The sequence below is a fragment of the Aegilops tauschii genome, chromosome 3, assembly GCF_002575655.3.
Source record: "Aegilops tauschii subsp. strangulata cultivar AL8/78 chromosome 3, Aet v6.0, whole genome shotgun sequence".
Lineage (NCBI taxonomy): Eukaryota > Viridiplantae > Streptophyta > Magnoliopsida > Poales > Poaceae > Aegilops > Aegilops tauschii.
Window position 1 is genome coordinate 203791031 of NC_053037.3, and position 25967 is coordinate 203816997.

The window sequence follows — 25967 nt, forward strand, 5'->3', positions numbered from 1 at the left end:
GAAGACGGATCAACAGCACGAGTTGCAGCGTGCAAAAAATTGACCTAGCTCTAATACCATGTTAGGAATAAGCAACTTGTATTCCCATGAGGCCATAGGCCGATATATATATACATGTACAGGTGTGGAACATATGCAGGAAACCCCTTATACAACGGGATAAATACAAAGGGGTACATGACTTATATTATAACTCTAACAGCACAGAACTGGTTGTAGCACCCACGAAGCAAAAAGCAATGCTGATTCAAGCAAAAATTATCATCGGTTCCAGCCAAAAATCTCTACGGTTGTAGCATTGGTGGGGCAGCAGTTTGAGGTGTGTGGGGGAGGAGATGCTTGCAGCGGGGAAGGAGGCGCTCGCAAAAGGAGCCGGAGGTCGCGCCATGGGCGCTGGCGAGCTCACTGTGCATAAGGTGAGAGAAAGAAGCGACTAGGCGAGAGGAAGAAGAAGCATAGGAAAAAAACGTGATAATATAAGAAAGAGATAAGGAAAGCGACATCTCGCTTGAGGCCCACCTAGCATACGAGGCCTGTTCCCGCGTGAAAAGAGCCAGCGAGCGAGGGGAGACCGGCCGAGCGCTCGGCCGGTCGTCCGGAGGCAAACGTTTCCCAAGAAAATAGGCTCCTTTGGGATTTCTGACGTATAACATTGCAAAAAACAAAATTGGGTATCAGTTGAATTACTCAAATGTTGTGGTGTGCAGTTGCAAACCATATGAAGTTAGTGACATTGGGAATGACTTTGGCAATCTGGCATACTTGGAGAAAACTCGTGCAATTTTCTAGCGGGGCTGGGAATAGCAACGGTAGTTTGCAGGACTTGGAGAAAATATGGCAGATTCGGAGCAGGGTGACAACATACCAAAGGACAGTGTGATGACCCAAGAGCTGTAGCCCAGGGCTCGCCATAGATTCATTTGTTGGCCCGTGGCAACGCACGGGCATTCAACTAGTGTGATCTTATTGGGCAAACATAGCATATAGATACACCCTCCGTTCACAAATATAAGATGTTTTGGATATTTCAATATGGACTACAGACAGACTAAAATGAGTGAACAAACATATTAAAACGTGTCTATATACATCCGATTCAGAAAAAAAAAGTTAGAACATCTTATATTTGTGAACGGAGGGAGTACAATTTTAGAAAAATATAATCATGACAATTGGGTCATTCGATGTGAAGAGAATACGATGAATTTTCGTCTACCGAGAGATTTCCCAACAGGTATAACGGCCCATAGTTACCAGGAACCTGGTCGATCAGATCAAGGAATGGGATCACAGAACATGTGTCATGTCTGAATAAAAATGCAGGTGAAAGTTTGCATTATTCGCGGCGCTAAGACATGATCCCAACAAATCTGAGACAACGATACAATTACCAAGCTTCTAGTTAAGGTGTGCCATCAAACTTATCTAACATCGACTATATATATATAATGATAGTTGAGATTAGTTAAATGAGGATAATATTATTCAAAAATAATAGCACGAGTAATACGTTTGATTTGTCATGAAAAATGTCATAATTATGTGATTTTCTATTTTTTAACAATATATTCACATCATAGTAATGGTCGGAGTTGCATCTTGGAGACTGTGTCCATATTAACAGTGATACATTTCAAATGAACACAAGCAAAATAGGCAAAGAACAGAGAACAAGCGAAAACGGGCCAACCCAGCCCCACATGTCCATCTTCCCATCTGTAGCCCAGATTTAAGTAGAAGAGGCGAAGGCAAGAAAGTGAAGGTATGGTGGCCAGGGACGGAGCCAGCAGGGGGCGAGCCGGGGCCATGGCTCCCCCCATGCTGTGAAAAATTCTCAAACTACACCTATGTAGTGCGTGGATTTGATGAATTTGACCACTAAATTCGTATGTATGGCCCCCCTCAATGCTTTAGATGTTTCATTGGGCCCCCTCAAATAAAATTCCTAGCTCTGTCCCTGATGGTGGCCCAGTCACAGTGATGGCCTGGTGGGAATCAATGTTAGCACTGGGCCTACATTGACTACAAACGACGTGCAACCTTCATCACCAAGGAGGGCCAGCCCAGTAAGAGAGCCCAGCGGGAGAGCCCGTCAGCCATTGACCCGTAATGGGGATTGTGTCCTAACCTGAGGATTATAAATACCTTCGTTGATTCCGTATTAGGTGGCTAATTGATAAACGGCTAGCAGCCATTGACTTGCAATCCTTTCCTTGTCCCTTCCCTTGTAAGCAAGACAAACACCCCACCTAGTGAATTTGAAATGATCCCATAGCCTACCTCCGATTCACCATCCTGTAACTAACAATTGGTAGAGCCAAAAATTTCACCCACCTCACGTCGGATCATCTGCACGACACGCGTCTGGCGGCGACAACAAGAGCTCATGGAGTACTTGACTCCAGACGGGAGGCGATCTATGAGACGCTCAGTTAGGCGAGCAAAGCAGCCCACCTTCGTCACCAGAAGGAGCTAGCTCGACGCGCTCATTGTGACGGCGATGGGGAGCGCGGTCCGTGCGGCGGTGGCGTGTTCTGTTGATGCAGTGGTCGACGGGGCGGTTGGTGCAGCGGTCGGCACCATCGTCAACGACATGCAAGCTAACACTGATGGCGCCAAAGCGGACCTCCTCAAGCAGATCCACGAGCTTCGAGCTGCCGAGGGTCTCACCTCCTGCATCGGCAAATTGGATCTGTTTGACAGGACGCCAAGGGGAGGCGCGGAGACCGGCCCAGAGGCACCGCTTGTCTACGACTACACGGGGACGGGATTGGGCGCGACAACGCCTTACATCCCTCCTCCAGCACGAGCTATTCGCCGATTTACCACACCCGAGTTCGTCCTTCTCTAGTCTTTTGCAACACGAGAGGAGTGGTTTGTCCTCGTCATCAGGCCACTGAAACCACCGTCAGTGGATTTTCTGCGATTCGATGGCAAGAATCGTAAGTTGTGATAAACCAGATGCGTTGATTACTTTGAGATGTTTGGTACCAACCCGGATCTATGGATCGCGGTGGCTGCAATGCAGTTCAAGGGAGCAGCGGCACGCTGTGTGCGAGCCTCATGGGATGATTTCTGTGCAGCGGCAATTAGCCGATTTGGACGCAATCACATGATTCCTTAGTGCACAGGGTGTACTATCTTCGATAGACTGTTTCTGTTGAGGAATATATCAGTCAGTTTTCTGAACTTATGGATCAGTTGACAGCTTATGAACCTGATCCAGATATGTTGCACTATACTACTAGATTTGTAGATGGTTTAAATTCAATGTTCATATGATTGTTGCCGTTCAAAGGATTGTCGACTTGGATACTGCGTGTTCAGATAATGTCATGGCGTTTGGGTTGACAGGAGCACTAGGAACATTCCACAGTCAGTCATGAATGACAAACTGCCACTTTTGATATTGTTTTCTTCGATGATATCCTTATATACAGTGCCACTTTTGAGGATCATCTCCAGCATGTGTAGCAAGTGTTACAATTATTGCAGCAGCATCTGTAGAAGGTCAAAGGATCCAAGTGTGCTTTCCCTCAACACAGTATCCCTTATTTGGGATATGTAGTCTCTGAGAAGGGTGTTTCCACTGATCCAAGTAAGATAGCAGATGTGAATAATTGGCCTATATATCTAACAATTTGAATTTCTTGGGTTATCAGGCTACCACCTTAAGTTTGTTAGATACTATGGAATGATTAACCAGCCTTTAACAAAACTTCTCCGGAAACATGTTCCTTTTGTTTGGTCTCCAAAGGCAGTCTACTTTTGAGCAACTGAAGTTGGCTCTCACTACTGCACCTGTTTTGTCCTTGCCAGATTTCAGCCAACAGTTTGTTATTGAAACAGATGCATGTGATGCTGGAGTAGGGGCAGTATTGCTTCAAAAAGGCCATCCAATCGCTTTTATGAGCAAAGGATTATCCACATATGAAAATGAGTATATGGCCATGTTACTTGCAGTGGAACAATGGAGAACTTATCTACAGCATGTTGAATTTCTCATTCTAACTGACCACAATAGTCTGGCACATTTAGAGGACCAGAGCTGCACACAACTTGGCAACAAAATGTGTTCACCAAACTATTGGGCCTACAGTTCAAAATAAAGTACAACAAAGGAGTGGACAACCGTGCTGCGGATGCTTTGTCTCGCAAACCTCATCTTGATGATCAGTTACTGGCTATATCTTCTCACCAACCTGCTTGGATACAAGAGATCTTAGATGTCTACCAAGAAAATATTGAAGCTCAGGAATTACTAGTCAAATTAGCAGTGCAAATTTCTGAAGACGATCATTTTTCTCTCAGGGATGTAAAGATCGTATCTGGCTTCCTCCTGACATGGACCTGGTCCCCAAATTGTTGGATGCCTTTCATACCAGTCCTATTGGGGGCCACTGGCATTCCAGTTACTCTTCACCGTCTGAAATAACTTTTTTACTGGAAGCACATGAGGGCTCAGGTGAAAAAGTATGTTCAAGAGTGTATGGTTTGTCAGTGAGCCAAACCTGATCGAACTTGCTATCCAGGACTTTCAGAGCCTTTGCTTGTTCCTTGCAAGTTTTGGCAAATGCTCACGATGGATTTTGGAGAAGGGTTGCCTCACTCTGTACGTTTCAACTATGTTCTGGATGTGGCCCACTTAACTGAGTCAATTGTGATAGGTCAAGACCGTATCTTTCCAGCCGGTTTTGGAAGAAAATGGCAGCAATCACACGGACCAACCTACGCATGAGTTCTTCTCACCATCCCCAAACTGATGGTCAGTCCAAGAGTCACTGAATGCCTGGAGGCCTATTTGCGTTGTTTTATTCATGCTTGTCCAGTTAAGTGGGCTCAATGGTTGTCTCTTGCTGAGTTTTGGTATAACACCAGCCCTCATTCAGCGCTTCAATGGAAATCACTGTTTAAAATTGTATGGCCAGTCGCCCAGAACTTTTGGTTTGTCTGCAGACGATACATGTTCTGTGCCCGATCTTAATACTTGGCTCCCATACCTCTCATGAGTTTATGGAAGACTTGAAGGAGGCAGATTTGTGTGCTGCACTTGTTGTAAAGGGAGAAGAGCACCTGACTGTTGAAATTCCAGCAAAGGTACGTGGTTTATTGGCAGAATTTCAGAACATACTTGGGGAGCCACATGGCTTGCCACCGATGAGAGGAATTCAACATAGAATTGACTTAATTCCGGGAGCAAGTCTTCCTAATCTTCCACACTATCGAATGAGCCCAAAGGAGCATGGTATATTGAAGGAGAAAGTGGAGGAATTGTTGCAAAAGGGGCACATTCGAGAAAGTATTAGCCCATGTGCTGTACCAGCCCTACTCGCGCCAAAGAAAGATGGATCTTGGCGCATGTGTACGGACAGTAGAGCCGTTAACAAGATCACCGTAAGGTATAGATTCCCTATTCCCCGTCTGGACGATATGTTGGATCAGCTTAGTGGAGCAAGAGTGTTCACAAAGCTAGATTTAAGAAGTGGATATCATCAAATCCGTATAAGACCCAGGGATGAATGGAAGACCGCCTTCAAGACAAAGGAAGGGTCGTTTGAATGGCTAGTCATGCCATTTGGACTCTCAAATGCACCAAGTACCTTTATGCACTTAATGAATCAAGTCCTTAGACCCTTCTTATCCCACTTTGTTGTGGTCTATTTCGATGACATCTTGATCTATAGCAAGGATGAGGATGAACACTTTGATCACATTCGGAAGGTGCTAGAAGTACTAAGGGAAAATGAGCTCTACGTCAACTTGAAGAAATGTGTTTTCCTGCAAACACAACTTCTTTTCCTAGGATTCGTCATAACATGTGACGGCATTCGTGTTGATGATTCTAAGGTTGAAGCAATCCGAGAATGGCCAACTCCTAAGACCATTTCTGAGGTAAGAAGCTTTCATGGCCTTGCAACTTTCTATAGGCGATTTGTTAAGAATTTCAGCACTATCATGGCACCAATTACCGAGTGTTTGAAGAAAGAAAAGTTCCAATGGGCAGAAGCAGCTGAAGCTAGCTTCAATGAGATTAAACAAAAGCTATCACAAGCTCCTGTCTTGGTACTACCTGATTTCAACAAGACTTTTGAGTTGGAGTATGATGCAAGTGGAGTAGGCATTGGAGCTGTCCTATCTCAAGAAAGGAAGCCCATTGCTTTCTTTAGTGAGAAGTTAAGTGAAGCTAGACAGAAATGGAGTACCTATCAGCAAGAATTATACGCCGTTTTCAGAGCGTTGAGAACTTGGGAAGTCTATTTGTTGCCTAAAGAGTTCATTGTTTATAGCGACCATCAATCCTTGAAGCATTTTAGAAATCAAAAGCATGTTGACCGCATGCTAGCAAGATGGGCAGCATATCTTGAGAGGTTTAACTATCTCATCGTGCATAAATCTGGAATAACTAATAGAGTGGCCGATGCTTTGAGTCGTCGTGCATGCCTCTTGACTGCTTTTGAAGCTGAACTTCCGGGCATGGGTCAAATAAAGGAGTTGTATGAGGGTGACGAAGACTTTGGCCATGTTTGGGTAAAGCACGCAAGGGGCCAACCATTAGGTGATGACTATTTGATGCAAGATGGATATCTCTTCAAAAATGATCGTTTGTGCATTCCAAGAAGTTCTCTACGTGACAAGCTGGTTAGAGAGCTCCATTCAAGTGATCTTAGTGGCCATGTTGGACAGGACAAGACTATCGCTAACCTGGAAGCTCGCTACTTTTGGCCACAACTAAAGAAAGATGCTGGAAAGTTCGTTCAACGGTGCCCCGTATGTCAGACCTGCAAAGGCCAAGTCCAGAACACAGGGTTATACATGCCTTTGCCTGTTCCTGTTGCTCCATGGGAGGACATTTCTATGGACTTCGTCTTGGGCTTGCCAAGAACAAGACGAGGAAGTGATGTTGTATTTGTGGTCGTGGATAGATTCTCTAAGATGGCTCATTTCATCCCATGCCGCAAGACAACGGATGCTCATCATGTGGCAAACCTATTCTTTCGAGAAGTGGTCAGACTTCATGGAGTTCCAAGGTCCATTGTCTCAGACCGTGATAGCAAGTTTCTTGCTGCATTTTGGCTCACTTTGTGCAAGCAATTCAACACTGAATTGAAATTTTCTAGCACTGCTCATCCACAAACAGATGGACAAACGGAAGTGGTGAACAAGTTTTTGGGTAATCTGATCCGTTGCATTTGTGGAGAAAGAAAGGGGCAATGGGATTTGGCTTTATCTCTTGCAGAGTTCTCCTACAATAACTCCAAGCATAGATCCACAGGAAGGAGCCCTTTTTCCATTGTCTACACTAAAGTTCCAACACATGTGGTGGACCTGGTGAAGCTGCCATCAAGGGGAAACTCAAAATCAGCATTGTCCTTTGCTGATAATTACACCGAGTTATTTGAAGAGATACGCGGCGCTTTGGAAGCACAAAATCAGAAATATAAACAACTTGCTGATTGCAAAAAGAGGCCAAAATCATTCCAAGTCGGTGATAAGGTGATGGTCTACCTCCGAAAAGAGAGGCTGCCTTTAGGTGTTAAAGGGAAACTTAGGCAGCGAAGGTATGGGCCCTTCTCTACCATGAGGAAGATAAATGATAATGCTTATGTGATAGATCTTCCAAGTGACATGGGTATCTCCAACACTTTCAATGTTGCGGACTTGACTCTCTACCATCCAGAAGAAGCGCTCTATGAAGATAACTCGAGGGCGAGTTCCAAACAACTAGGGGAGAATGATGAGGAACACTAGATGAGAAGAAAGAAAACACATGCCAGATCTGTTTGGCTACTTCTAGATGCTTCCACTCTAGTGTAGTATTTCTTTCCTTTTCTTTTCTATCCTACCTACTGTTTTCTAGAGTCTTCTAGTTGTGAGTAGCTATGAGTAGAATGGTGAAACTTACATAATGTTTTCTAGAGTATTCCAGCTATAAATAGAAGTATGTGAAGGCTTCCCAAAGCCCTGTAAATAGAGGTCCTCACCTCTACTTTGAAGGCAGACTATGTACCCCTACCTATAATAGAACTTGTTGTTCTTATCTAAGATCTTGGAGTAAATCTTGTGCCCTAGGAGTTCTGGATTGAACTCTTGCTGCCCTATCAACCTACATTCGCCTCTAGAGCGATATCTAGCGCAGCACGTTGAAGCTGTTCCTTCAACACTTGTGCTGTACACATTGTAGCAGCAAGGTGGAGTTGCTCCTCCACAAACTTTGTGCTGCTTCATCATGCTCCGTTTACTCCACCAACATTTGGAGAGGGTTCGAACTCGCATAAAGCATCAAGCCGACAAGAAGCATTCTGACAGGTTTTTGCCGTGGGTGATTCAGTTTTCCTGAAATTGCAACCATACATCCAATCCTCTATCGCTCCTTGTGTGCATCATAAAGCTGCTGTTCAAATACTATGGCGCCTACACAATCCTGAAACGAGTAGGTGCTTCGGCATATCAGCTGGCGTTGCCTGCATTTAGCAAAATTCATCCAGTACTTCATGTTTCCCAACTAAAACTTGCTCTTGGACCACACTGTCAAGTTCAATCTGAACTTCATCCTCCAGATGCTCAGTTTGCAGTACCAGTAAGGGTGCTTCAACATCACTTGCGTCGTCGTGGTGATGAAGCCGTACCTCAATGACTAGTCCAATGGTTGGATCAACCGGATTCCTTAGCAACATGGGAGGATTTGGAGGAGCTAAAGCAACGCTTTCCACGAGCACCAGCTTGGGGACAAGATGGTCATCAAGAAAGGGGGAGTGTTAGCACTGGGCATACATCAACTACGGACGCCACCAATGCAACCTTCATCACCAAGGAGGGCCGGCCCAGCAGAGAGCCCATCAGACATCGACCCGTTATGCAAATGGGGATTGGGTCCTAACCTGAGGATTATAAATTCCTTCGTTGTATTCTGTATTACGCGGTGAATTGGTAAACAGCTAGCAGCCGTTGGCTTGTAATCCTTTCCTTGTAAGTAAGACAGACACCCCACCTGGTGACTTCGTAATGATCCCATGGCCTACCTCCGATTCCCCATCATGTAGCTAACAATCATTAAGCAGTAAGGCACCCTAATCATTATCTTTGCCCGAGCCGCCATTGCATCCTTCGCCTGCCCTCTCCATTTATGGCATGTCTCATTGCAGTCCATGATGGTAGCAGTGACAAAGGCAACAACATGGCTTCTCTGATTTACAGGATTTTCAAAACACATGAATAGGAAAAATGCAGGATTGGAATGTCTTGTCCTCTTCCATCCTATAGGATTGGAGAACTACAGGAATTTGCATCAAGGAGTGTTTGACACCATTGGAGATACAAAGAAATTGTAACAATAAGAGATTGATGGACTCTTTGATTCAAAGGATTTCCAAAGGAACTTTGGACGATTCTAATCCTTGGGAATTTTTCCTACTTGTTTGATTCGTAGGATTGCAATCCATGGGATTCATTTGCACAAGATTTCATAGGAAAGTTTCTATCCACTCAAAACTCTTTCTTTTCATGGATCCTCTTAAACCTCTTGCGAAAATTCCTGTGTTTTTCCTGTGCACAATCAAATGTTCATGCAATCCTGTAGAATTTAAGACGGCATGACACTCTATTCCAATGTTTTCCCTATTCCTGCATTGTAAAAATTAATGAGAATGGACTCAGTCACTGACTGACGTATTTTCTTGTGTTGATAAGTCACTACTGATTATCAGTATAATATATAAACTATAATACTTGGAACTGTTAAGAGTTATATTGATGATGGCCTTTGGCCTTTTGTATTCTTGCCTTTTGGCATTCTCATGTGCATCTATATATGGTGGCTTTGGCCTCCTAGTAATACAAAGTTGCATATTCGTGACATGGTATTAGAGGTTTAGGTATTGTTTTTGCACGCCGCAACTCGTGCTCTCAATCCATCTCTCGCGCCACCGTCTTTCTCTTGGCCGTTCGCTACTGCTTCTTTGCCCCATCCCCTCCCGTGCCTGATTAAGTCTTCATGGCTGGATTCAACTAGTGCCTGGACGCTGCTGCCCGCCCCGATTCAGATCGAGTCGCTGCAGATCAACCCGCTGCTTCGATTGGGGCGGTCCCGTGCGCTGCGGAAGCCTGCGTCCTCCAGCCGCCGCCCGTCTCCTCCGGCTGTCCGCCTCCGCCTGGATTGGGACGGTCCCGTGTGCTGCGGAAGCCTGCGTCCTCCGGCCACCGCCCGTCTCCTCCGGCTGTCTGCCTCCGCCGCCATGACCGCTGTCTCCTCCAGCTGTCCGCCTTCGCGCCATCTGGCCGCCTGTCTCCTCTGGCAGTCCGCGTTCGCCGCCATCTCGCTGCCCGACCGTGTGTGCACATGGATCTGCCTCGATCTGCCTGCGTTGATCCGTGTCGAGGGCTCGAGGCCGCTACGTGCGTTGGAGCGTGGCAGCTCGGGCCATGTTTTGGGCCTCGGCTGCTGTCAAGGCTGATTCGCTGCGGTGTGTTCCAGCGAGACTTGGGCCCTGTTTCGGGTGTGTTCAATTGGACTGCCCGATTGAGTTTTCAAAAAACAAAAAGAGAGTACAATGCTTTCGTCAGGCACATCTCTTCCTCGCTGCTCAATGTTTTTCGACGGTGTTCCATACATTGATCCCGTCTCGCACATGCGCCTTTTCTCGGTGCTTGGTGCTCGCCCGCTTGGAGGTGGTGTTTGTCGCTCTACTTCGACACCTTTTGCGACTTCCGTCGGTGCTGCTGCCGCTCTACGTCAACTCCTTCGGCAGCTGATCCGCCTCTGCTGGCCGGTGTTGGTCGTTCTTCAGCAACTCTTCACACGACTTCTGCACCTGGTGATTGTCGCTCTACGCCGACTCCTCTCTCGACTTCCACGCGCGGCGGAGACCGCTCTACGTCGACTCCCCGAGTGGCTTCCGCATGCGGTCCTACGTTGACTCGCTACTCTCGGTCGACTCTACACGCGGGCTTTCACGAGTGGTGGCGACTGCTCATCATCGGCAGGTGTTTCTACCTCGATATCTTCGGCCGTGTCCCTCTCTGCGTGTGAGATTGCGCAGCTGCGATGCCTGCTTGATGCTTGGGATTCTTCACCGACATGTTCTGCAGTGGCTGACTCTTCTGGCACTGAGAAACCATCATCTACTCATTCAGGTACATCTCCATGGATTCTTGATACTGAAGCGTCTTTTCATATGACTTATGATTCTTCCACTTTGACCTCCGTTCGACCTGTCGAGTCTCCAGTTCATGTTCTTACGGCTGATCGCACTCCCCTCCCTGTAGCTAATCGAGGCACTCTTAGCACCTCTTCATTTCATGTTCCCTCCGTCGCTCATGTTCCTCGACTTACCATGCAACTCATATCTAGTGGTCAGATTGTTGACTCTAGTTGTAGGGTCATTCTCGACTTTGATTTGTGTTCTGTTCAGGATCGTCGCACGGGCGCTCTGCTTGGTGCCGGCCCTCGACGCTCTGATGCTCTCTGGGAGCTTGACTGGCCTCGTCTTCCCTCCGCTGCCACCGCCGCCAGTCTCGCAACTCCTGTTGCTGCATTACCAGCTCTTTTCAGCAATGGCATCATCGTCTTGGCCATTTATGTGGTTCTCGTCTCTCGTCTTTAGTTCATCATGGTGTTCTGGGGTCTGTCTCCGGCAACGCTTCATTGGATTGTCTAGGTTGTAGGCTTGGTAAGCAGATTCAGCTGCCCTATCCTCACAGTGAGTCAGTGTCCGGGCGTCCTTTTGATCTCGTTCACTCTGATGTTTGGGGTCCGGCTCCCTTCGCTTCGAAAGGGGGTTATCGATACTATATTATCTTTATAGACAATTTTTCTCGGTACACTTTGATCTATTTCATGTCTTCTCGTAGTGAGGTCTTATCTATGTACAAAAAATTTGCTGCCATGGTTCATACCCAGTTTTCCACTCCTATTTGTGTATTTCCCGCAGATTCAGCTGGTGAGTATATCTCCCACGTGTTGCGATGATTCCTTGCTGACCAGGGTACTCTTGCTCAGTTCTCTTGCCCTGGTGCTCATGCTCAGAATGGTGTGGCTGAGCGCAAGCATCATCACCTACTTGAGACGGCACCTGCGATGATGATCGTCGCCTCTCTTCCGCCTCACTTCTAGGCTGAGGCTGTTACCACTTCCACCCATCTCATCACATTCAGACATTTGCTGCTCTAAAGGGTGGTATTCCTCTTGAACGTCCTTCTGGTCGTTCTCCCGATTATTCGGCCCTCCGTTTGTTTGGTTGCGTTTGCTATGTTTTGCTTGCCCCTCATGAACGCACCAAACTGACCGCTCAGTCTGTTGAGTGTGTCTTTCTCGGATACAGTGATGAGCATAAGGGCTATCGGTGTTGGGATCCTGTCGGTCGCCGGATGCGTATTTCCCGGGATGTGACCTTTGATGAATCTCGTCCCTTCTACCCGCGTCCATCCTCCTCGGCCTTTTCCACAGAGGGCATCTCTTTTCTTACGTTTCCGAATACACCTCCCTCTGTGACCAATATTCCTACTCCTCGTCCCGCTGTTGCAGATCCGACGCCGTTCTCTCCTACGATTTCTTCTCCTCCCTCATCGCATGACTCTCCACCTTCATCACCGATACCTTCCCCTTCCCCACCTTCATCACCGATAGATTCCCCGTCTCCACCTCCAGTGATTCCACCTCTTCCCTCCTTTCCTTTCCATTATACTCGTCGTTCACGTGTTGTGGATGAGTCTACCGATGCGCCCTCTTCTTCTAGTGTGTCGTCTTCCTCCTCCCAACCAACTTATGGTCTTCGCTCTCGGCCTTGTCCGCCCCCCTGACCGGTATTCTCCTTCTCGCTATGGTCTTTCGACCGTTCTTGAGCCGACTTCTTATTGAGATGCTATTGTTCATCCTGAACGGCAGTTCGCGATGGCAGAGGAGATTGCTGCCCTTGAACGCACCGGCACGTGGGACCTAGTTTCTCTTCCACCCCATGTTCGTCCCATCACTTGTAAGTGGGTCTATAAGATTAAGACTCGCTCTGATGGTTCTCTTGAGCGTCATAAAGCTCGTCCTATGGCTCGTGGCTTTCAGCAGGAGCATGGTCGTGATTACGATGAGACTTCTGCTCCTGTGGCCCATATGACCATTGTTCGCACACTTCTCGTTGTGGCCTCTGTTCGCCACGGGTCTGTGTCTCAGCTTGATGTTAAGAATGCCTTTCTTAATGGTGAGTTGCGCGAGGAAGTATATATGCAGCCACCACCTGGGTATTCAGTTCCTGGCGGCATGGTTTGCCGTCTTCGTCGCTCACTATATGGCCTTAAGCAAGCCCCCCGCGCTTGGCTTGAGCGTTTTGCCTCTTTCGTCACAGCAGCTGGTTTTTCGCCCAATGCTCATGATGCAGCGTTGTTTGTCCACCTTGCTGCTCGTGGTCGCACTCTTCTCCTTCTATATGTTGATCACATGATCATCATAAGGCCCGTCTTAGTGAGCAGTTTCTTATGTTTGATCTTGGTCCCCTTCGTTACTTTCTTGGGATTGAGGTTTCCTCCACCTCTGATGGCTTTTCTATTTCTCAAGAAAAGTATATCCAGGATCTTCTTGCTCATGTGGCTCTTAGTGATGAGCGCACTGCTGAGACTCCTATGGAGCTCAATGTTAACCTTCGCGCTTCTGATGGTGAGCTCTTGTCTAATCCGACGCGTTATCATCATCTTGTTGGGAGTCTTGTCTATCTTGTTGTGACTTGTCCGGATATCTCCTATCCTGTCCATATTCTAAGTCAGTTTGTTTCCGCTCCCACTTCAGTTCACTATAGTCACCTTCTTCGTGTTCTACGATATCTTCGTGGCACGGTCTCACGTCGTCTCTTTTTTCCTCGTTACAGCTCCAGGCCTATTCGGATGCTACGTGGGCCAGTGATCCTTAGGATCGCCGTTCACTTTCTGCTTACTGTGTTTTTCTTGGTGGTTCTCTCATTGCCTGGAAGACAAAGAAACAGACTGCAGTTTCTCGTTCGAGTGCAGAGGCCGAGTTGAGAGCTATGGCTCTTCTGACGGCAGAGGTGACTTGGTTACGATGGCTACTAGAGGATTTTGGTGTTTTTGTTACTACACATACCACCCTCTTGTCCGACAGTACAGGTGCTATCAGTATTGCGCGGGACCGCGTGAAGCATGAGCTTACCAAACATATTGGTGTTGATGCTTATTATGTGCGTGCTGCTGTGCAGGATCATGTTATTGCTCTTCAGTATGTGCCTTCCGAGTTACAGCTAGCGGACTTCTTCACGAAGGCACGGACTAGAGTGCAACACAGATTTCACCTCTCCAAACTCAGTGTTGTGGATCCACCATGAGTTTGAGGGGGGGTGTTAAGAGTTATATTGATGATGTCCTTTGGCCTTTTGTATTCTTGCCTTTTGGCATTCTCATGTACATCTATATATGGTGGCTTTGGCCTCCTAGTAATACAAGTTGCATATTCGTGACAGGAACAAGAGCCTCGAACAAATCAGTGAACAATGGCAGTAAATAGGAGAAGGTTTGCACAATCCAGCACTCCTAAAGAGATCTGGAAGCATGTGCAAGGAAAAGAATAGATCTGGAAGCCCACAAAGGCACCAACCAAACAAGTGTTTAGAGGCAGGTTTGAACTATTCAAAGTTGAAACCATTCCCTGCAATGCCAAAATTAGCACTACTTTTTATCCATTTATGGAATTATATTATTTTAAAAACGGAGTACCTGTAAGATTGTACAATCAAAATGGAAAGGCCCAACGTGGCATCCAGAAAAATAGAGAATGTAAACCCATCTTGATAGCCAAATGAAATAAAGAAAATAAAATGAAAAACTAAATACCTGATATCGATCTCCATGACCAGCATGAATAATATCAGAAATGCCTACTCTCTTTTCTGTGCACCTTTCACATCGTGCATCAGTCATCTAGTTAAAACAAACACAAGATATGAGAATCACTAGTATAACTCCGCATTAAAAATTAGTAATCGTACTGAATATTCTTCTTTACTCAGTTTTGACTAATTACTGAATTGATGAACAATACCTGCAATCGCCTTGCTTCTTCTGGTTCAGACGTTTTCTCTGCTGGTGTCAACCCAGCCTGAAATGCTCAAACAGCTACCATTAGAATTGGAGAACATCTATTTAAACCCCTGAATTTAGGATGCATCTACTTAACCCACTCAGCTGTAAGGACTTCTACCCCCCGCATCCACCCCAAACCCGAAACAAAAAAATGATATAGATGTGGCTGACGAACCCAACATGGCAATGGCACAGGCAATATTAAAGAAATAATTCATCTAACAAGTCCCACATATCAATGCACTCTGTCATTTTCTTCTTCTTTTTTCACTGTTCTCAATCATATGATCATGATGGCCTGCAACCACCTTTAGAGCTCGACATCACTGGCATGCCATGCATCGCCCGAGTAATAATTCCTTCTACTCCCATTGGACTATGCACTTTCAGCCGCAGAGCATGTGCCCCTGTACTTCCCCTCTGTCATGGCAAGCTCAACACGTCAAGATCAAGCTATGACGAGCATCACTCTCCCCTGCTTCCCCTATTCCATTTCTATGCCAAAGTCAAAAATAAATTCTTCATTTTCCTTCTAATTTCATTGTCTGATATTTATCTCAAAACAAATTTTACACTTTCTGCAGAATCATTTAAAGCTTTTTTTGTATTTATTTTCGTTCCAACAAAAGCCGTTTGCATAAGATATGCTCCATGTTTAAATTTAGAAGCTAAATGCTTTGTACTAAATAGAAAAGTTTCAGTCTTGTTATCCTTTGCCCTATCAACTGGATACAACTTACTCTATTGCATAGCCCAAGGGGCAAATATATAGTACAAAAGACTTGGGGTACAACCGTACAAGGAAGATTATGTATCAAGTGAAGATGGTTTATCAAAAGACGATGGCACATCAAGAGAATGAAGCACTGCGCAAAAAAGTAGCCCAAGAAACCGGGGGTGAAAGAAGCTCAGCGGCAAGAGAATGGGCATGGATCAACAACAATGCAAAAAGAGGCCACAAAAATCCAATAGAAACAATAAGGACCAGAAAGGGCACGAAAGTTGTATAGAAAGGACAAGATCAGAAAAGGAGGTTGGCATATAATGGTGTGGTGGAATCGCATGCATGAGAAACACGAAAGAGCAACGGATGTCGTGGACGCATCGGAGACATAGAAAGATAGAAGCTAGGACGCATACGCGAGACAATGATGCAGGACCCATCATGTTTGCAGGGGAGACTGCGAAGGAGGCCATACAGGTGAGATGCCCACGAGTAATCACACCCAAAGGCTAATTCCACAGCAGGGGAAACAGAGGACCAGCATCCAGCAAATAGCACAAGGCGTGCTCGGGCGTGCTTGGGCATGGCATGCGTGGAGCAGGAGCACAATGCATGGCGAGTCGCTGGTGGAGTGGTCGCCAGGGTGGACCATTGCAAGGAGTAGTTGGCCCGGCGGCTCGATGTGTCAAGCTGGGGGCCGGCAGACTGGAGGTGCGGCTGCCCTGGGCCGCGGTGGACGAGGCCCGGCGGCTCGATGTGTCAAGCTGGGGGCCGGCAGACTGGAGGTGCAGCTGCCCTGGGCCGGGGTGGACGGTGAAGCGGTCAGCCTGGGTGCGGATGGACCGTTGCGGTACAGCCGGTGGCTGCAGCGGCCAGACTCTGAGAAGGCAGCGGCAATGCGGATCGTGTCTGTTATGAAAGCAACTTATCTGTATTACAAGGCCCAAGGGGCATATATATTACACAAGACTTGACGTGCATGGAAAGGAAACATAGTCTAATAAGGACTCCTAGACCACAATACTAATACTTCCTAACCCCCCACCCCCTCTCAAATGCAAAGCGTATGCAATAGCATTGCATTTGAAGAAGTGTAATACTAGAAAAAATAAATGATGATCCAAATCCGCGTCTTTAGAGTGTCATCGTAGCATGAAGAGTCTTAAAAACCTATCGAGTCAAGCCAGAGGGGATAACGAAGAGATGGCACATCACAGGAAGACACCACACCACTAGAAGATACATGATAAGTATCAAGAGAAGATGGGTTGTCAAAGGAAGATGGCACATCAAGAGAATAAAGCATTGCACAGAAAATCATAGCCCAAGACAACCGACGGCGAAAGAAGCGGATGATTTTATTAACAGAAATACTAGATAAAGCATGACTAGATAAAGGTGGCACATCAAGAGAATAAAGCATTTACCGAATGATTTTATTAACAGAAATACTAGATAAAGCATGACTAGTATAGCAGTGATAAAATAAGTCATGCGATTTGACAAAGAGAAGGTAAACAACATCTTCATATATGAACTGTAACTAAACATATCTAGAGTAGACAGTATAGCAAGTTGCATATATGAAATAGAGCCTAACATATCTAGCGCAAACACTAGAACAAGGAACTGTAGCAGGGCCTCTAACAGAAAGAGGAAGAACACATACGGGACAACAGCAGCAGAAGCGCTGGACTTGGGGTCAGTGTCCTCGCCAGCCATGTCGTCGAGGAGGTTGTCGACGTCGGGGAAGAAGTCGTCGTCGGGGAAGTAGTCGTCGGAGTCCGGGGCGTCCGTGACGAAGAAGTCAGTAGTCGCGCGAAGCGCTCCCCAAAAACCTTATCACCCTTCTCCCGTACAGGACTCAAAGAGGTGCAGTTTCGGAGGCCTACTGTCCCGACCTGCGGTGCACGCCGCAAGCCGGGATGGGGAAGGACGTAGCAGCAGCACAGTGCTCAGGAACTTGTGGCGAGAGGAAGAAGAAGTTCTGGTGCGTCTCTCTGAGAGGAGCAACCTCCCTTTTATAGGCGCAAGAGGAGGAGGTGAGAGGCTGCGCCGGGAGCTGAAGGGAACACGGGAGACGAAACGAACAGGCAGCATCCGAAGGGTGCAGCGTTCGTATTCAATATCCACTACAGCAAAAACTTTCCAGCTCCCGAGTGACCTTTCGTATACCCGTAGTGCGTGGCAAAAATTTAGACATCAACTCGTCTCATTCCCGCAACCCGCGGCGCGTCGTGACGAGGCATGGCAAGGCGGGCGGCGGAGGAGCGCGCGTGGATGTCCCTCTTGTTCTCATGCTCATACAAGTGGGAAAAGATCCTCCCTTATAAGGAGGTCCAACTCCCACTAAACTAGCAATGTGGGACTAAACTTTAGTAGTATCCCTTGCCTTGCACGAATGGGCTAAGTGGGCCTCTAGGATTTATTTAGGAATTTCTGAAATAGTTACTGGGCTGTCCCAAAACAGACTAAATTCCAGCAATAAGGAGGTCACCAAGGGAGCTGCAGCAGCAGCAGCACGCACAAGCGGCGGCTTGAACAGGCCCAGACTAGGAGATCTTCAATTGGGCATCGGCCAACCAGGCCCAACCCAACCATGGACTTGTAGGTGATCTAGACCTCGAAGATGTTTGGCACGCGGAAGCTAACGGGCAACATTCAATCGAGCTGGAAGCTCAAATCGACAGAGAGGAAGCGGATTGGAACAAGAATGGCAGGAACAAGATCAAGAATCGATCGAGGGAGACCTAAACCTAGGCTCTGATACCATGTTATGAAAGCAACTTATCTTTATTACAAGGCCCAAGGGGCATATATATAGTACATAAGACTTGAGGTGCAAGGAAAGGAAACATGGTCTGATAAGGACTCCTAGACCAATACTAATACTTCCTAATATTGTCCTCTAGTATGAGGACAGCGGGCGGGAGCAGCCTACGAGGCGGAGGACGAGGGGGCGGAGAGATTCCAGCTGGTACAGTAATCTGGGCGGCATGCTGCATGGGCATGGGGATGTGCTTCGTACAGGTGCCAATCGTGGACGATTTACTCGGTCGAAGGCACGGGGCCTGGATCAGGAATGGAGCCGAACGAGCTTGCGGGAGCATGCTGACACGCAGGATGGCGACAGCGACTGGGCGTGCAGGAGATGGTGGGTCCATGCCGAGGGGTTCGGCGGAGACCTAGGAGGCGGCCTGACCAGGGAGGCAAAGGGGAATCGATCCCAAAGTGGCAGATCAACGGAGGCCTATAAATAGACGATAACACCACCAAAGCCTTTAGTCCCAAACAGTTGGGGTAGGCTAGAGCTGAAACCCATAAGATCTTGCAACCAACTCATGGTTCTGGCACATGGATAGCTAGCTTCTACGCACACCTACCCATGGCTAGTTCTCTGGTGATATTCCAATCCTTCAGATCTCTCTTTACGGACTCCTCCCATGTCAAGTTTGGTCTACCCCGACCTCTCTTGACATTATCAACACGCTTTAGCCATCCACTATGCACTGGATCTTCTGGAGGCCTACGCCTCTTGTCACAGAAAACGCCAGAAGCTTGATGCCACTTCATCCAGAAAAAAAATCGATTGGGTGGAATCGATCTGAGAACAGGATCGACGGAGACCAAGAGAGGAACTCGACCGGGCGGGCGAGTTGCAGCGTCCGGAGAAAATATCCTAAACCTAGGCTCAAGACACCATGTTATGGTTGGAGAGCAAATATATAGTACACAAGACTTAGGGTACAAGGAAGGAAATATAGACTAATACGGACTCCTAGACCAATACTAATACTCCTTAACACTAGCAAGCAAAATATAATTATTGTCGTGAAGGAGATATAGAAAATGGTTAATTGGTTATTATAAGGACAAAATGTAAGGCACGTGAAACAAATTACTAGACCTTTAGTTCATCTGGAGACATGGTTAAAAGAACTGGAGGGTCAAGCTCCTTGTTCATCAGTCGCCTGCGCAGTACAGGGCTATTCTGCGGATCCAAAATAAACAGTATGAGTTAAAGATCTATATGACAAAAGATCCCATGATAAATTGTCAAGGAGCATATCATTAATTGGTATGAAATAGTAGCATGGTAATTACAGCAACCATAGAAATGAAAATAACGATAGAATTTTCCAAATAGTTCCTTCAAAGAAATATGATGTATCTGGGATTATCCTTGGATAATTCAGGGATAAGTTAGACTAAGCATTGGTAGGAAATAAAATAACTATTTTGATCTTGATTGGCATTGATACATGTCCCCCGTCATATGAAGCTGGATAACTTGGCTCCTATGGAAGGAACTAATCCTAACTTTCCTAACTGTTGGGATCTTACTGCGCATGATTGTATGTGTTAAATTTACACTTCTACTCATAGGGAACAATCTGAAATAATTAGTTTTCCCAATATTTAAGATCCATGCCAGGTAAGATGAATATATGTGGAAGCATGAGAAATGCTTGAGCAGACATATGATGCCCATCGACATAGACATGCATACCCACAGTAATAAACTATCGATCTTGAGGGAATGATGGCTAACTCTTGAAGCTCCAGTCCTCCTAATTAGCTAGTTGAGCAGATATATGATGCCCATCGACATAGACATGCATACCCACAGTAATAAACTATCGATCTTGAGGGAATGATGGCGAACTCTTGAAGCTCCAGTCCTAAGTAGCTAGCGTTACAGTTATTCAGTACTAGCATATAGCATGGACATAATCATATCAACTTTGGCATTTAAGGTTGAAAATAGATGTTCCCAAGAAACATAGGCCAAAACGAAGGTCTGGATACTTATGTACCTTGATGTTGAATTCTAATTTTCTCATTTTCTGATTATACTTCTGGAAGTCAGCATGAAGAGCGTCATATGTAGACCTTTCTAAGGAGGCCATTATTGAAACAACCACATCTGGTGGATATGAATTTTCATTATCCTGAAAATAGAAGATCATTACCAACCATCCAAGGAGGAAAGATAAAGGATGAAAAAACAGGGATCCAAGAAACAAGTAGAAGGCTCATCTAGATCTTTTATGAAATGCAACAATAAGAGAATACAGCAAACCAGCATGAAAACAGAACCAGAACTTATTTTAAGGCTGTGTCTGGCACTGACGTGGATTATGATAATCTAGCTTTCCTAAGCTTTTAAGTATTTTCTGTTTGGCTCACCTACTTTTTCTACCTTTGTGTTATTTTTCACAGCAGAATATAAAGTAAGTTCCGCACAACATGGTTCAGCAACCGCAAAAATCGAGCCTAAAACTAGAAAAGGAGTTTCAGCAAATAATTGTAGATGCATGCACTATTTTGTTAACAAGTAAACGTAGGACAAAAGGATGGACCTTAGTTTAGCATGCCAAAATTAGCCATAGGAAAAGCATGCACAGTTCACATTGTTGGCTGATAATAATATATTTTTAACTAAAAATTGGAAATAATTGTAGAGGAAGTAGAAGAATTAGGCCAACAATATGTGAATAAAAAAATAACCGAGACATGCCAACAATATGTAAATAACAAAATATAATTATAACTGAAACTTTTCATATGTAGGAAGTAGAAGAATCAGTTTAGCAGACAACAGGCACAATGAAATTAGCTAGTGAAACAATATATGGCAGATACCTAACTGGATTAAGTCATACAATGGCCAACAATCCAATAACGTTATCACACTACATATAAATGTGACTATTGTTGTTTTATGACTCATATCTTACTTTTCTTATAGCAATTTTTGTGTAGTGAATCAATATGAACGTAACTATTCGTATACCAAACATAAATTCTGAATATGAACGTAATTATTCGTATACCAAACGTAAATTCTGAATGTAATGATGTAAACAAACCTCGGGTGTAAAGTAACTTATTCTGCACCCTGGGTGATGAATAGCATTACACCCATGGTTTTCTTTACGTCATTACATTTAGAATTTACATTTGTTTACGAATAATTACGTTCATATTGATTCACTACGCAAAATTAGATATAAGAGAAGATGTGAGTCATAAAACCACAAAATTTACATTTATATGTATATTTTATACTATATTTTTACGTTCATGATTTTGCGTCACGTGAAATATCTCTTTCGACCGACACACATTTTCTGACCTTCTCTTTTCACGTCCGATGTAAGACAAAATTACAAGACATAAAATGTAGGGTAGTGATGTAATAAGAGAAGGGTGAAGAATAACAATTCTTCACCCTTGGTGATGAATAGTCTGACCCAGGTATATAAGATGATCCAACGGAATGATTGGGAAAATACAACTTTGTGTACCCTAGATGAAAAATAACAACTTTATGATTGTTATTTTTACCAAGGGCACATAAACTCATATTTTTCCCAATCGCTCCGTTGGATCATCTTATATTATAGGTGTGATTTTTCAGTATTTGTTTCATATTGTTTGAGAACTTCTAAACCATTAAAACCTCAACAAGCCTTAACGGGTTCCCCAGACAGCATTGATACATACAATTTTACCTACTATTGTATATATACAATAAGAATTACAGATGATAAACCCACAAGGTTCACTAGGACACCTATGTATCTTGTAGACCTCAAAACCGTTTTAGGATATGAGTTTCATGTTCACAGTGGAATTTTGTCAAGTTTCAGAGAAAATGTTCTGTACCCCAACCATGTAATGCTACTCTAAAAAACCATGTTCTACTTTCTAGTCCTAATATACCTACATAGTAGATCCCTACTACTTCTACTAACTATGAATTTGACGTGCAATAGTAAACAATTCTCGTTACAAGAAAGGAGCAACTTACACTTGAACTAGGATCCCTTGCAGATGAAGAGCTATTTGAAATTTTGGCCACACTGCCAGCATCGGCATGAGAAGCCTCAGCACCTTCTTTTGATGTTAATGGAATAGTGTCTACTAGTTTATCAAGCCACTTATCGCGATAAGTGGCGTTAGTGACAGCTTTATATTTGGCGAGGATGGCATAATGCTTTAGATTATCACTCCCGGGTGTCTCTGCTTTTATGAATTGCTCGGGTTTGCCTGTTGTATCTCTCGACACGTCTAAAGGGTTCGGAGGTCTCTTTCGTAGACCGCGTTTATTTGAGAACTGATCAGTACTGTCAGCAGGTACATCTATAGGTTCACGGTCAGGAAGCTGTCCAATACGGTCCACTGTTTTCTTCACGAGGAGATCGATTTCGTGTTGCTTGTTATCCTCATAATCCTTATCTGTTAAGTTCCACAATTTCTTCGCAACTGTGTCGTAAACTTTTTGGACAATGAATCCAGGGTGTTCCTTTCGACTGGGAATCTGCTTGTTCAGTGGAATGAAATGGACTACACATTTGTGCATAACTGACTCCGCTGGCACATCATCTATATGAAAACTATAAAATAGCTCTCTTGTGTCACTTGCTGTCCAATTCCCACCACCCTTTTTGTCAGCTTCTTCTGGCCTATAAAACCACTGACCAGTTACCGATAAGCTCCCATCATTTTCTGTTATATCCTGCTCCATGATAAATAAAATAAATGAGCATACATCATTAAGAACAAATTGTACCAGAGATGAATAGATAACAGAAAGAGGTAACAGAAGTAAGGACAATTGCATTCATAGAACATTCATGCAGCTCTAAAGAGATGAGGGATTTTGGCTCCACAACTACTGAGAATAGCCAATAGCCCCAATCATAGAATGCAAGCTAGGCCGTACAAAAACCGCCCAACATAGATCATTACCTAAAGCCTGGTATAAAAGCATTGTTCAACCATGGAAAAAAAAAAACCACAGGGTAAAGTGCAGCCAAAACCAAGCCTAGAGCAGAGAGCACAGTGAACATGTGGAGTTCTAAACGAAGAAGTCCATTTTCAACAATTGACTGCAATGTGAAGCATATGAGCAAGAAAACATTGTTAAATTTACGAAAACTAGCTAATAATTCAGTATCTTAGCAAAAAATGAACTACCTAACATAGAAATTTTCTGTGACTATCTGGAAAAAGATGACACAAAATAGCATATCCTCTATGTGAATTCTATGCATGTCAATGTACTAATATCTTAGAAACCGCAAAATTGTGTCACCAATTGCAGACCTTGATGATGGCGACATAGGGCTTCTCTTTCTGCTGCTCGGGCGTGAGCAGCACCGGGTCCTCCTACACAAATCCATAACAAAATTTACAACCTCCAAAAACCCTATAAAATCGAACAAAAAAAATTTTGTTTAATAGAAGCAGGGCGGCCGCTTACAAGCTCGAAGGTGTTGCCCTCGTACTCAAAGGAGAGGTAATGCCTCCGCTGCTTCTTCCCCTTGCCGGTCACCTTCAAAGGTTCCCCGACGGGTACCGCCTCCGTGCTATCCTCCTCGCGGGACTCCTCCTCCTCCTCTGATTCCGCCTTTTTCTCCTCCGGATCCTCGTCGCTCTCCTCGGCGGGGCGCTTGGGTTTGCGGCCCCTGCGGCGGCGGGTCTGCGTCTCCTCCCGTCTCTCTTCCTCCTCGTTCTTCCTCAACTCCGCCAGGTCCTTCTCATCCTCTTCCTCTTCCTCGAGTTCCAGGTCGTCCTCGTCGGCACGGTGACGCTGCTGCTTCTTGGCGCCCGGGGAGAGGGGGGCTGTGGGCTTGGTGGTTCTGAGCGGCTGCGGGACGGCTTTGTCGTCGTCGTCGTCGTCGTCGCTGGTGGGCTGCTGCGTGAACCGGCGGCGCCTCCCCATCTCTCCTAATGTCCGATTGAGAAGCTGGGGCCGAAGCGGCGCAGTCTGGACGGGGTTTCTGTTGGGGCTGGGGCTGGGGAGTGGGGAGTGAGAGGAGTCGAGTCGAATCGGGCGAAGCCGGTCGGTGGATATGTCTTTTGTGAAAACTAGACAGTTCCCCGGGAATTACTCGTGGCAACATTTTAGATTTTCTTTTTCGAGTGAACGGCGGAGCGCACCTCCATCGGCAACCCAAAAAAACCTCCTAGCATCCTCTGTATACACGGATGTAGTAGACAGTCGTCCAACGATAGCTGCATTTTGTCCGCCAGAAAATTCAAGTTCAAATCTACACTAATCCACACAACGCAACGGATCACATCCGCGCCGGATCGCATCCCTGATCATAACTAAAAAGAGGCAACTATGCTTAATTTTTACATGCTCGAATTCAAAAGAATATCAGTCCGGCAGTCCGTGCATTTCTGCCCTACCAAACCGGCCATCCCGGCAAGATGGTTCCCAATCAAGGAGGTATCGTCGATGCTGCATAGACAGCCTCCGCGTCCGGGTCCACCTCCGCCTCCACCGCCAACTGATCTCTCTGCCGCTCTAGCATTTGGTAGCGAACGGATTGCACTATAATTCTAACGCCAGTATCCAAAGAGTCGATATTCAAGGTCAACGTCTTGGCGTCCTCCACATTGGCGGCGATCTTCACCCTCTTTTCCTCGAGCGTGGCCTTCTTCTCCTCGAGCATCGCCTTCCTCTCCTCGATCATAGTCCTCCTCTCTTCGAGCTTGATCTTCTTCTCTGTCGCATCCATCAACTGCTTGAACCTCTTCGCCTTCCGCTCCTCCTTTATGTCCGAGCGCCTCACGCATGCCTCTTCCTTCTTTGCCAAGATCTCCTCGAACCTCTCTGTCAGCTTGGCCGCCGCACCTTCTCACTTTGCCCTCTCCTCCTCCCACTTCTTGCTCCGAAGATTTCTTCTAACCTTCTTCGGTGGTTCTTGGGCTGGGTCGGTAGGGTCACCGGTTTCTTCCTCGTTGGCTTGGGTGGCGGTCTTGGCAATGAAAAGGTTCCACTTCAGCTGCTCATTCAATTTCAACCAATAATGCATGACGGTGAAGGACTTTTTCTCCAACTTCTTGTACACCACACAAGCACGAGCAGGCTACTAAAGTGAACATATCCGTCTAATGAGCAACAAAATAATACATGTCTGGTTAGTGATCAACAAAACTAAAGCATATCCGACTAGTGATCAACAAAACTAATGCATATCCAGCTAGTGATCAACAAAACTAGAGCATATCCGACTAGTGATCAACAAAACTAATGCATATCCAGCTAGTGATCAACAAAACTAGAGCATATCCGGCTAGTGATCAACAAAACTAAAGCATATTCGGCTAGTGATCAACTTACTTGCTCGATGATTTGTGCACCGCTAGG

General features: G+C 45.6%; 1 protein-coding gene across 3 annotated transcripts in view; it reads right to left on the reverse strand.

The window, feature by feature from the left end:
• LOC109771388 (protein REPRESSOR OF VERNALIZATION 1) overlaps window positions 1-24634 on the reverse strand; it is a 35615-nt gene extending 10981 nt beyond the window's left edge. Inside the window, exons 1-8 of one of the 3 annotated variants that reach the window (XR_005772706.3) lie at window positions 24069-24629; window positions 23912-23974; window positions 22614-23321; window positions 20614-20748; window positions 19704-19787; window positions 15032-15088; window positions 14824-14910; window positions 4133-4202 (exon numbers count right to left, since the gene is read on the reverse strand). Coding sequence is in view for 2 of the 3 variants with exons in the window: in XM_020330081.4 (XP_020185670.1) it covers window positions 14824-14910; window positions 15032-15088; window positions 19704-19787; window positions 20614-20748; window positions 22614-23321; window positions 23912-23974; window positions 24069-24530 (1596 nt within the window). In the remaining variant the exon portion in view is untranslated. Of the gene's footprint in view, window positions 1-4132; window positions 4203-14823; window positions 14911-15031; window positions 15089-19703; window positions 19788-20613; window positions 20749-22613; window positions 23322-23911; window positions 23975-24068 lie in introns of all 3 variants that reach the window. The other 2 variants (XM_020330081.4, XM_020330086.4) reach the window with 2 other exon arrangements.
• Between the last annotated feature and the right edge of the window lie 1333 nt (window positions 24635-25967).